We start from the raw sequence: 12,210 nt of genomic DNA on the forward strand, positions 1-12,210 counted from the left end.
CACTGATGCTGAAAATAAGAAACATTTCATTAGGGGGGGATATTGAAATGTTAATATAAAAACAACATCTACCTCTCTGTCTATCCCTATAAACTAGACTCAGAGGCACTGATTTTCAATTTCCATTCAAAGCTTCGGTGCGAGCGGCTGTGTTTATTTTATCATCACTGTACCAGAGGTTGCTTATTTCATAAAGCCAGCCTGTAATTCAGTGCTGTATAAATTTGCACAGCTCACACTTGCTCACTTCCAAATATTTTTAAGCTCCAGTGTGTCCCCGGATCCCTACAAAGCCAGTTTTTGTGCTTGAGGATGGCAAATGGACTAGTTCTCTCTCTTGTATCTGTGCCGCTCCACTCTCTATTGTGTCTTTTCCTCTTCCCTCTCTCTCTCTCTCTCTCTCTCTCTCTCTCTTCATGGAAACGCTCGAATCATTCAAGCTTAAATGGCAACCCGAACGAATGAACCTTTTTTCTGCAATAAATGAGATCCCAAAAGCCCCCCAAGGAATATACTCCAGAAATACATGGCATGGCCAATTTGTGAATGCATGCATGCAGAGTGAACACAGGCGCTAACACACATACAGTACACAGTTTACACACACACACACACACACACACATAGGGCTGCCTTTTTTCACAGAGCCAGTTCACCAGTTATCACAGACCAATCTTGCTTGTTTTTTCTCTCAGTTCTCTCTCCCAGCACCGTGTAACAGTGTGTTGGAGGTCTTGGCTCTGCAATGCCCGTGCCACTGTGTGTGCACTTCCTCCCAGAGCCACATTCCTTTCTGGAGGTATTAAGGGTATTTCACACTTCACATATTCAGACGCCACACAAAAGACAGACCTTGAATGCCGGTTTTATCGGCTAAACTGATGAGAGCAGAATCCTCATTACTGAGAGTACGATTCGTGCAGGATTTTTTTTTTTTTCTCCACCCCTTCAGGCGCAAAACAGATTAATTCGGAAATTTCAAACAATTCAAAACTGCTGTTCTCACTAAATGCTGCATCCAAGGGAAACTGAGGTTACACACCTGCGTGAGTGGCATACCTATTAGAGTATGAGACCTCAGTGCTTACACTGCACATTTCTACCACTTACCTCTGAGCAAGAAAAGAGCAGGGTTGCATATTATATCCTCCTCGCACCCATCCCCCACCTTATCAGCTGTCTGCAATCACAACAACGCCTCTTTACCATATAGCAATATGATGTAACAACCCATCCCCACTATAACCACAAATTACAAACACACGCACAGCCTCCGCACTGCAATGACCTGCAATCGGCATAATATCTTCCTGTCCCATGAGCTGCTCTGGCATTAAGGAGCGTCATCATTAACAAGGTGACAGACAGGCATCCAGGCAGGCAGGGAGACAGGAAGACAGGGAGTGCTCTAATCTGCTTTAAGGGGGCCCGCCCTGCTATAATCTGCATTAATGCTAAATTATTAAACAGCCTGTTCACAGCCATGCCACTGCCAGGGAAGAACACTACCAGCCATAACATTACACCTGGCACCGCAGGGAGCTTGCTTGCATGTGCTGTGGCTGAGATGGGAGGGGGGAGGATCTGTAAAATGAGGCAAGGGATGAGGATGTGCAGATGCCGAGTGGAGACGTTCTCCAAATGTGGAACACTCCAAATGTGATCTCATCCAAATACAGCCTTGCTTTTATAGAGCTGTAACTCTGCAGGCGTCACATCAGAGACATCCCTCGCCTCTCCGCTGCTATTCTGTCTGTCAGGGTATCCTCATCCATCAATCTGTCCTGTCCAGGCTAGTCTTTGTCAGGCTGCGAGGCTGCCTTGTGTAATTATCCCTAGGTGGAAAAGCAGCAGCTCTCTGTTAATTACAAAACAGCGGCAGCCAACTTCCTCTTGGCCGCCTGGTGTCCTTTTACTTCAGTGGGGGAAGCCATCTCAAATGGCTTCTGTGCACACACACACACACACACACACACACACACACACACACACACACATATTGCTTGTGTGTGCCTCTCTGTTTGTCTTGTTAAAATATTAAGGGACAGTCTTGCTCAATGTATGTCTAGCTTGGTTGCTGCTGATATTGACCATATGGCTGAAATCAAACCTAATGCAGCACTGTTCACTTTGCCTCTGTGCATGGAAAAAGAAAAAAATGACAAAAAAGTGAAAAGGGTGCTCTTAAGACTATACTTGTACAAAAATGCCACCTCACAAAAGGTCTCAAAGTTACACACCATGGCTCCAAAGACCACTCCATGCATGACAAAGATAGTGTAATTCAACAAAATATCTTTAATGGATATAAACATTTTTTTTTTTTACACATCACAGCTCCAAGGAAATAGAATCACATGCTGTCACACATGTTAAGAATGAAGGTGCAGGGGTGATCCGCTGTATAGGGGCCTGGGGCTCATTTCGTCCTCTGTTCGAGTCCGGCTAAATGATCTCTGTCCCGTGTCATCCCCTGGCCATCTCTCCCAACTCTCTCCACTGTATTGGAGCTAACAGAGCAGAAATGCATTAAAAAATAATCTTAAAAAAAAAGAATGAAGGTGCAAATTGAGATGAGCATCAAAGTCGTCTCTCTTATATACAGGTTGTACAGTATCAGGGCATAAAAGGGCACAGTAAAGAGGCTTAAACAGGGACTCTGTCTCATATAATGCCACAGCTTTCATCTAAAGATCAAATTCAGGTTGGGCTTACAAGCAGAATTATGTGCTACAGACAGCGCTGTAGCTGGAATTTCAGGATTTACACAACATTTTTATGTTGTTACGTACTGATCAGTACCGATTTAATCTACTGAGAGCATCGAGGATCAGATTTCTCCGGTGGGGCCTTTAAGCATGCTATGGATGAAGGACGGGGGTCAGTTCCATGTTACATTTTACTTGGTGTCAACACTAGGTGGCACTGTCAATCAATCCATCGCAGCAGGCAAGGCTTGGGCTTTACTATCACACTTTTAGGAGAAATAATAATAAACTTATTATTTCTATTTTTTTTTTTTTTTAATTAGAGCATCTCCTCTGTTTCTAGTTTATTTACACAGCCAACCCCTCATACTGACTGTGATGAGTTAATGCAGATGTGGAATTGCCTTTAGCTGTTGTTTTGTGTTTTCTTGGCTATCCTCTTCATCATAAATACTCTTTACAGATAGCATCCAGGGCAGAGGTGACAAAATACATGTTAAAATTATAGATATTTACAAGACAAATCTGAATAAGTGACGCTCAACTTTCAAACTCTTTATGGCACCCATATTGTTCTGTTTTCACAATATATATATTTATATATATTTTTTTTATCAGCTTGTGACCAGTAGTCCTATAAAACGTTTACTTGCGATAACCCTCTATAAATCGTACATTTGATACACTTGTACAATCTTTTACAGAAGAAACACAGACGCGCACTTGACCTTACAGTGTTTACAATATGTGCTATCAACCTCATCAATCAAGATTCTGTCTGTGTCTACCTACACACACTGCTAGGAAGAAATAATGACATCTTGTATGGGGGGGGACACCTCCCAACATCTCTAATAGCTTGTTTTCTTTTTGTTAAGCAAAAAAAAAAAAAAAAAAAAATCAGTGCTGTTCTTATAAATTTGGGAAAACTGAACAATATCTAGACGGTGATAAATCCACAACACACTGTCACCTAACCCTTGGAAAGCATCAACCTCTATCGGCAGAATTCATGTGGAGCAACTGGCATGAGTGCATTTGAAAATGTGTTGGCAAATTGTACTTTAAAACATGTGTTCACCTGTTATTGAGTTAGAGGGGCAGCTAAATTAAAGGAGTTTAACAGGGCGTTCACTTTAAATCCCTAGGGTTGTGTTCAGCATCTTGTTCTCTCGGACATGCATGGATACCTACAATCCATTAGACTGGACACAAAGGAACACATCATCCAGAAAATCCCAGGGGAAGGGACTGCATGCTGATCAAACCTTCTACACCTCCACTCCTTTTTTTTTTTTTTTTTTTTTTAAACTCCCGTCCTATGTTCTTCCCAATAAGATGCCCTCAATCTTTCATGGCGACTGAATGAAAGATCCACAAAAAGCTGAAGAAGGATGGCAGGTTAGTCCGTGTCAGCACTGGCTTGTCAGAGCGTGAGCGCTACAGTTCATGTGGCGAGTGAAGCTCCGGGTATTGGCGGGCGCTCGGGGAGCCCGCTTGGATGATGACAGACCTTGGCCTATTGTCTGTAGAGCTTTGAACAACTGATGAGTTTCACATCAACTTGAGTAGTGGTGAGCAGTCGGTGCTGGTGCGGGTCAGTTCATGTCGATGGTGTTGAAGACCCACTCGGTAAACTTCTTGAGCTTAGCCGAGGCGCTGTAGGACTCCTCCTGGAGACGCTGGTTGTCCTCTCGCAGGCTCTGAATCTGGGCCTGTAGTGACGCCTTGGCATCCTTCTCCTGGTAGAATTATTAGAAGAAAAAAAAAACACATACATAGTCATTTTTATGACCTTTCAAGCCTGTTATGTGATGTGTGCCTCAGGACAGCTGTAACCAGAGGCTGCCACATATAGAAGGTCAAAAATAGCACGTGAGCAATATGCCTAGGGCTCTGCCTATGCGTCTTCCTCGTAAAGCACTCCGAGATCTGAGTTTCTTCCTTTTTGTTCCTCCCGAGCTGTATAGTTTAAGGTCATAAACGAGAGCAGAGATGGTGTAGCGTGTATATCTGTCTAGGAGCGACCTCCACCAGAACCTTTGCTCTTCTACTCAGTTTCACTTTCAGCCTTCCAGTGGACACGCTAATACATTAACACATTAACGTTAATTAACCCAAAATAGAGTTTCTGCATGTTTTCATGGCACAGTCAAAAAGTTAAAAGCTACAATTTAATAACACAAAAAATGATTTTTAAAAGCTTCATGATGCATTCTTAAAGAAAATCCGAGCTACGATGATAGACAGGCTTGCGAATTGTGGCAAAAGCTGTGGACTTCCTTTCTGTGGTTTTATTGGACACGACTGAACTGATTTGCTACTTGATGACCATGGTGACATAGGAAATGCATTAACCCCATGCTCACATCACGAGAAACTTGACAAACAAGTTAATCGAATATTATTATTTCCGTCAAAGATGAGTGACCAGGGTAATTTGGACGATAATCAATAAGCTTGTTGAAAAACTAGAAATATTGCCTCGTGGCTGCATACCGCCACCAACCAGTCAAGCTGCAGTTCACATCCAGTAGAATCCAGTGTGTTAATAACAAGACTTCAGACTGTGCTGAACTGTGTGCCCAGATCCACAATGACTAAACCATCAATGCACCATCAATAATTGTTGGAGACTTTTACCCTGACCTCATAATTGAGCACCATTCTGCGCTCAATCAGGAAATAATGGAAAGACCAGGCTTTCAACAGCAGGTGAAATTCCCAACTCAAAACAGTGGTTCTGTGTACAGCAGCCAAACCAATCTATGTATGGCAAACTGCTCTCTACTACAGTGATCATGATGTGGTTTGGGTTGCTGTTCTATGAACAAAGTGACTCCAGTGATAAGCCACCCTTCCTGGTCTAGTGTATTTGGAAAATGATTCTTTCTGTTATTCATCGTCTTTCCTCTTGCCTCAGCTTTGCTGCTCTGCTGTATGTCTATTAGTGTGTAAGTTCACTCAGAGAAACGAAAAACAGAATCTAATTCCTTGGCTGTGTTCACGTGCCATGACAGTAGACAATGCACAAACATCTTCAACTCAGCAGAACAGGAGATCTAAGCACCAGATTTCAAGGTGGGTGCCCAAGATCATCAGTCATAATTAGTGTAGGAATTCTTGAGTTATGGCCAAAAATGTGTTTCCTGAGGTCACGGTGTGGCCACTGGCGAGATGGGTTTTAGCTTTCAAACTCAGTGAAACCACAGCAACGACAACAACGGTGGAAAGTTGGAAGAAATTACAGAACAGCAAAGGTCAACGTGCAGCAGAGGAAACCCTTTCGAGAACATGGGTGAGCACCGGCGTGACTTTGTTTTATTGCAGATCCACTATAACAGCCGTGGTTATGTCTGCCTGACAGGACTGGACTTCTCACTTTCCACAAACAAATATGCGATGTCTTTGAACCACAGCTCACCTTCTTCAGGTCGTCTTGTAGCAGCTTGACCATGGACTCCAGCTGGCTCACCTTGCCCATCAAACAGGCTGGAGTCTCACTGTAAGGAGGGACAGCCCCAACATTAGCTTGGGCAACACAGTGTCAAGTGCCAACCTTCAGCACAGCACAGAATGAAGCAGTGGTCACTACAAAACAAGACCCCTTCATGTAATGGGACCATGAAAAAATAAGGAGTTAGGGCAAAAAAAAAAAAAAATTAAGGTGCTGACAGTATTTTCTACTTAATTTTCTATCAATAATTTAATGTGTTCTTGAAAATACTCTTTAATCTGAGTTTTAAAATTCATGGGAAAAATTAAGGGTTTTTGTGCATGAATCAAGACGTTTCTAGGGAAATCAATTCAATTTTAAATAGAATTAAGGCGTTCAGTCTTGAAATGAAGAACTGATGAAGAAATGTGGTGTGTGTTCAGGGTTAAGGGTTTTGTGTTTCATAGCAGGTCACAGGTGATGGTACCTTTAAGCCAGTGCCATGGAAACGTATGCGTGGCTCTCATTCCAACCAAACAGCAGCTGATTTCCTTGATTAGCATACTTTCAGCCAGAGAGAGGGACTAATTACTGACACCAGCTGCTGTGGTGTTGAATTGGAATGAAAACCTGCGGAGTCTTCCATGGCATGGCGCTGGACACCAGTGGTGGAGAGGGAACATTGGTCACAGGCTATAAGATAAGGGCTCTTACTCGGGCGAGGGCTGCCTCACAGGGGCCGCCTGAGGCTCGGCCTGCTGGGGGCTGCTGCTGCTGGTGGTGGGGGCCGTGCTCTCAGCCCTGGCACTCTCCTCTTGGGCCGCTAGCAGGATTAGCCTCTGCTCTGAATGACATAAAGAGTAAAGACTATCTGTTAGACAGTGGGTAGAGACAGAATAATTCTGCCCTCTTCTGGTGGGAATAAAGATTACAGGCTGCTACATGAAGTCGAGCATATCCTTATCCTTATCAAAGCCACCACTGCGAAGTTCGATTTTTTTTTTTCCTTTTAACCTTTAATTCTTGTGATTTTGAGCAGGAGACAGGAACACGGTGTGCCTACCCTCGAAGGCCTTGGCAGCGTCCACCAGGTGGGCCCAGTCCAGCGGGCGGTCTGCCCCGGTGTCAGGCAGGGGCATGAGGACAGGATCCTGCAGCTGCTGCCTCTTCTTCTCCTGCTCCACCGCCAAGCTCTCCGTGGCTGACAGGTCTCCTGGAGAGAAACCAGCAAGTAAAACACATCAGACAACATTCATAACAGTTCCGCAATAACAGAAAACAAGCTAGATCTGGCGGCCAACAGCGATGCTCCAAAATCCGTGTATCATTCGTTCTTTCTATTTTCAATTGCCAATCAAAAATTAAAAAATGAAAAAGTGACTGGTTATTTTGTTATTTGTTTTTTAAACTAACACCAAAATTCAAAATATGCCTGGTTTTTCATAGTTCAATTTTAGGCTCGGATCAAAAATACGAAATGGAAAAACAGGAATCAGGACTGAATTTGATTTTATTATTTAATTGGTCCGGTTTACGTGACCCAGAAGTTTGGTAATGAGCGGTAGCTCACAGCAGATCACAGCAGCCAGGAGCATTCAGTCCCGCCACCCTGATCACCGCCACCATGGATAGTTATTAGGCCTACATGTTGTTTCGAGGACCAAAGCGTGTGACTCTAAAAGAAGAGGACATGACAACCGAAAAAATCAGCTGAGCTTCTTAACAATGATGGGTAGTAGCTCCGGAGACCTTCTTAACCGATCTGGGAAACCCAGCCCTTTTCTGTGAAATTGCACAGTGGCGGCTCTGCCTATGTTGCCGCCCTCGGCGAAATTACTGGCTTACGCCCTTCCATGTTACTACTACTACGGGCCGGGTCGTAGTAGTCCGGTGCCGGCCGCGGCACTGGACGGTACCCTACCGCGCCCACCCGGTCAGGTCTGCCGGATCTGACAGGTGAGCGTCCGGTGCCGCTCAGCTCAGCTGATTTTTTCGGTTGTCATGTCCTCTTCTTTTAGAGTTACACGCTTTGGTCCTCGAAACATGTAATAACTATCCATGGTGGCGGTGATCAGGGTGGCGGGACTGAATGCACCTGGCTGCTGTGATCTGCTGGAGCTACCGCTCATTACCAAACTTCTGGGTCACGTAAACCGCACCAATTAAATAATAAAATCAAATTCAGTCCTGATTCCCGTTTTTCCATTTCGTATTTTTGATCCGAGCCTAAAATTGAACTATGAAAAACCATGCATATTTTGGATTTTGGTGTTAGTTTAAAAAACAAATAACAAAATAACCAGTCACTTTTTCATTTTTTAATTTTTGATTGGCAATTGAAAATAGAAAGAACGAATGATACACGGATTCTCCAACATGCAGTTAATTTAAAGGGTGTAATATTTGAAGATTTGGAGAGAGAACTGTTATCTTTTTAAGGGTTTTACACTTACATCCCCATTATCTGATATATGATATGTCTTACATGTAATTCTTCATTATTCCACAGTTTTAATTCTTTTTAATATTGTATTACTGTGTTTTTTTTACCTTTTTATTGTTCATTGTCTTATCTATTTCAATTGTTTTTATTTTTATCTTATAATTTTGTAATTTTGTAATCAAAGCAGCTTAAGTTCAACACTTCAATCCATGAAAAAAAAATCCCTTTGGGATAATAAAATTGATCTTATCTGGATTTGGACTAATTATACAAATTACTGATCAAAAAAATTCAAAACTGACTTGTATGGTTTCAAGTCAGACGACTTATCTTTGTTTAATCAGTGTTAACAGGGGGAGTTCTCTCATGGATTCAAATAATCTCTTTTCATTAAACTTCATATGCCAGATGAACAAGGAAAAAATGACACTGCAGTCCCCTTTGTGATCAGCTGTACGGGCTTACCCAGGGACTTGTGTGATGCTCGTCGGCTCTGTGTGTGGCGGGAGGTGGGCGAGCGTGGCATGGTGGAGCAGCTGAACAGCAGGTCGGTGGGTGTGTCGCGCTGCCCGCTGCAGAAGGAAGGCTCCCTCTGCCCGCTGTAGATGCTCTCATCTGATAGGGTCCTCTGCAGGGAGCGGCGACTTGGGGGCGGGCCGGGGAATAATGGCTTCAGAGAGACATGGGCAAAGACAGAAGCAAATCAAAGTCACTAAAAATGATATTTCACATGGTATTATATATAAGGGGAAAGTCTGGAGAGGTTAGGCTAAGTGTTGCACTATGGAACTTGCACTACTGAGCTTTAAATCTATGCTAAGCAGCTGCCTTCCTTGGTACCTTGTCTTCGTTTGCAGTGGGTGGAGGGCTGTCAAGCATGATGAGCTTCTTCAGGTCTTCTTCCAGGCTGGACTTTGGGGCGTTACGCTGGGGGGACTGGGAGCCCCGAAGATTGGCCCTGAGCTGGGGCTGGCCACCCAGCAGACCGTCGCTTTGGTGACGTCTGGTGATGAGAAAGAGACAAGGAACTGTTAGCCTCAGACTCGACTCAGGCACAGATGTATAGTGGTAACCTAGATGTTAAAAAAGTGTGCCTGTAATTGGACGTTGCCAATACCCAAAGAGTATGCGTCAATGAAAAAACAAACACGAAATTGCTCAAGTGGAGCTGCACAACTATAATATCAGAAGGCTGATTTACTGCTGCAAGGTGTGAAGAGAACACACTGATCTCTTAAATAATGCAATCCCCCTCTGGGACAAGGAATAACAAATATGCCATCTTGTTTGGAGCTGTAATTTTAGTGTCCTCTTCAGGCCAGTGAGCTAAATTTAATCAGTGGTATTTGTGGTATCATGTGTAACTGATGACCAGATGAAGAATTAACCAATAACAGCAAGCATTTTTTAGTCAACAGTTTCTCTAAGAGATACAAAACAAAAATGCAGGAGTGATACTGCAGGAGCTTCAAAACACAGCTACACCACATGGTGGCAGTGTTGTCTGAAATAAAGACATCTGAAACCTGCACTGGGCAGTCTGTGGGAAGCCTGACAAAATATTCACTCCCTCCTCCACTCTCTCAAACATCAACACCCCCATCAACGGGATGCATTTCTACACTGAATGAAATTCTTTTCAAAACACCCAGCACAGTGTGACTTACAGCTTAATCATTCACAGATGCTTAGTAAAAACATTGCTCACTTATTCCCTCTGTTAAGGCTTACTTGCGAGTGTTGCCAAAGTCCACAGAATTGACGGTGCCCCCAGGTTTTCTCCAGCCAATCAGGTACTTGGAGGTCGCGCCTTGGCGGGGGTAGAAGCTCTTGGGCCCTGGGGAATGGGAGTTCTGGCAAGTGGGGGATGTGGCTTTAGCGGCTGCCTCCTCCTGTGGGGATCCGGGGCTGCAGCCCTGGCCCATGGGGCTCCCTGAGTGACCAGAGCTCTGAGTGCTGCAGAGAGTGGAGGGCGATGGCAAGGGATACAGGTCAAGAGAGGTTTCACACACGTTCATGTGATCAGAAAAGAAAAGGGTAGCAAAGGAAAGAAGTACCAAGAGGCTGAAGAAATAGCAAAAGAGTGTACAGAAGAGCCTCAAAACTATATATATACAACTATATATAACTATATATATATACACACACAAACACACACACACACACACACAGACAGTGTGTCTGTGTGTGTATATACACAGTCTGTTAATATTAAGAGACAGATGCACATATGCAGACAGATACAAACTTTCCTCAAAATAAATAAAAAAAAAATGAAAATAGGCAAGTTTTTCTATCATTGTATCTGCTACCACCATATGTTTCTGTAGATGGGCTTAACTGATGAATTCATAAATACAAAATAGGACACAGTGTCCTTGTCTTTCATTTCCAACACTTTCAAATTACATTTCTCTACACTTTGCCATAAAAGCTCTGCATCTTTCAAAGATTTTTTTTTCTGTGTGTGTGTGTGTGTGTGCACGTACACACACACACACACACACACACACACACAGGCATGCATGTGGTATAAAACAAAGTTTCCAGTGTGCAGGTCTAGTAACACAGGAGTTATTTCTGGCTGAGTGAAGAAGAGAGAGAGGAAAGCTTCAATTGATTCAAAGGAAGTGGGATTTAGAAGAGGGGGAACGGTGCTGAGCTCACTGTCTGAATTTCTAGCAACTTCAAGATCTGCCTTTCTACCATGAATGCTGAGACACTGACACACACACAAATGCACAATTTCACATACACTCAAACAGTTCCTTCCTCCTCTTTCCCGCTCTTAACGCCAAACCGCAGAGCTTTGGACTTTTCCATCTGGGACAGTACAGGATATATCTGGACTACAATGAATCACTGTCTGTTTAATGAAACATTGATGCGTGCATACAATTTCCTCAGTTGCTTAAAAAGCTGACTCGAATGGAACAGTAGCGCACCTGGAGTGGGAGGCGCCATCGCTCAGGGTGTACGAGCCGCTATCGAGAGCGAGGGGGAAAGCTGAGGGGCTTTTGGCCGGGATCTCAGCTCCTCCCACAGAGACCAGAGAGTCTGGTGTAGGAGAGGAAGTATTGGCGGTCCTGCGGCTGCCTCCCGGGTCATCCTGCCAGGGTATCTTGTCTTTGGCGCGGAAGGCACCGGTGGAGGAGGCTGTGCTGCTTTGGGTGGCGGTGAAGGAAGTGGCATCAATACCACTGTCAGCGGAGGTCCCCTGGAGATAGCCGTTGAGCTCGAGGTCACTCCGCACCCCTGACCGTGAGCCGCCTTCGTACCATTTTTCATCACTGTGGGCGGAGCTGGAGGCATTGCTGGAAAGTGTGTTGCTACTGGACTGGCTGGATGAATACAGAGTGTCCGCCTATGCAGAGATAAGAGATCAAACTATTATTTTCAAAACCAAAAAACATTATTCTCTAAATGATGAGTATTGTATCGGATGTTTCCCCACGTGATCATACATTGTGTGTCCTCCATCAGTTGAAAACTCAGTGACTTCAAAGTTGCTTTTGTAGAAGGTGGATGGATGGTTTATTTTTCTAAGGGCAGATACATCCTCAATGACATACTGCAAGCGCTTGCTTATTTCACTGTAGAATTTTAGCTGATGTGGGGAGTTT

The 12,210-nt window shown here is 43.9% G+C and overlaps 2 protein-coding genes across 6 annotated transcripts in view; both read right to left on the reverse strand.

The window, feature by feature from the left end:
• Positions 1–1,355, reverse strand: part of LOC115380713 (regulator of G-protein signaling 6-like) — a 42,490-nt gene extending 41,135 nt beyond the window's left edge. Inside the window, exons 1-2 of one of the 4 annotated variants that reach the window (XM_030081891.1) lie at positions 1,289–1,355; positions 1,111–1,180 (exon numbers count right to left, since the gene is read on the reverse strand). The gene's annotated coding sequence lies outside the window, so the exon portion shown is untranslated. Of the gene's footprint in view, positions 1–1,110 lie in introns of all 4 variants that reach the window. The other 3 variants (XM_030081894.1, XM_030081893.1, XM_030081890.1) reach the window with 3 other exon arrangements.
• A 923-nt stretch (positions 1,356–2,278) lies between these two features.
• Positions 2,279–12,210, reverse strand: part of LOC115380696 (signal-induced proliferation-associated 1-like protein 1) — a 45,770-nt gene continuing 35,838 nt past the window's right edge. For both annotated transcript variants that reach the window (XM_030081858.1, XM_030081857.1), the window contains exons 14-21: positions 11,533–11,951; positions 10,319–10,543; positions 9,428–9,590; positions 9,053–9,257; positions 7,208–7,357; positions 6,859–6,988; positions 6,133–6,211; positions 2,279–4,450 (exon numbers count right to left, since the gene is read on the reverse strand). In XM_030081858.1, coding sequence (XP_029937718.1) covers positions 4,307–4,450; positions 6,133–6,211; positions 6,859–6,988; positions 7,208–7,357; positions 9,053–9,257; positions 9,428–9,590; positions 10,319–10,543; positions 11,533–11,951 — 1,515 coding nt within the window. In that variant the 3' untranslated portion in view covers positions 2,279–4,306. The remainder of the gene's footprint in view (positions 4,451–6,132; positions 6,212–6,858; positions 6,989–7,207; positions 7,358–9,052; positions 9,258–9,427; positions 9,591–10,318; positions 10,544–11,532; positions 11,952–12,210) is intronic.

Source organism: Myripristis murdjan, chromosome 22, assembly GCF_902150065.1.
Source record: "Myripristis murdjan chromosome 22, fMyrMur1.1, whole genome shotgun sequence".
Lineage (NCBI taxonomy): Eukaryota > Metazoa > Chordata > Actinopteri > Holocentriformes > Holocentridae > Myripristis > Myripristis murdjan.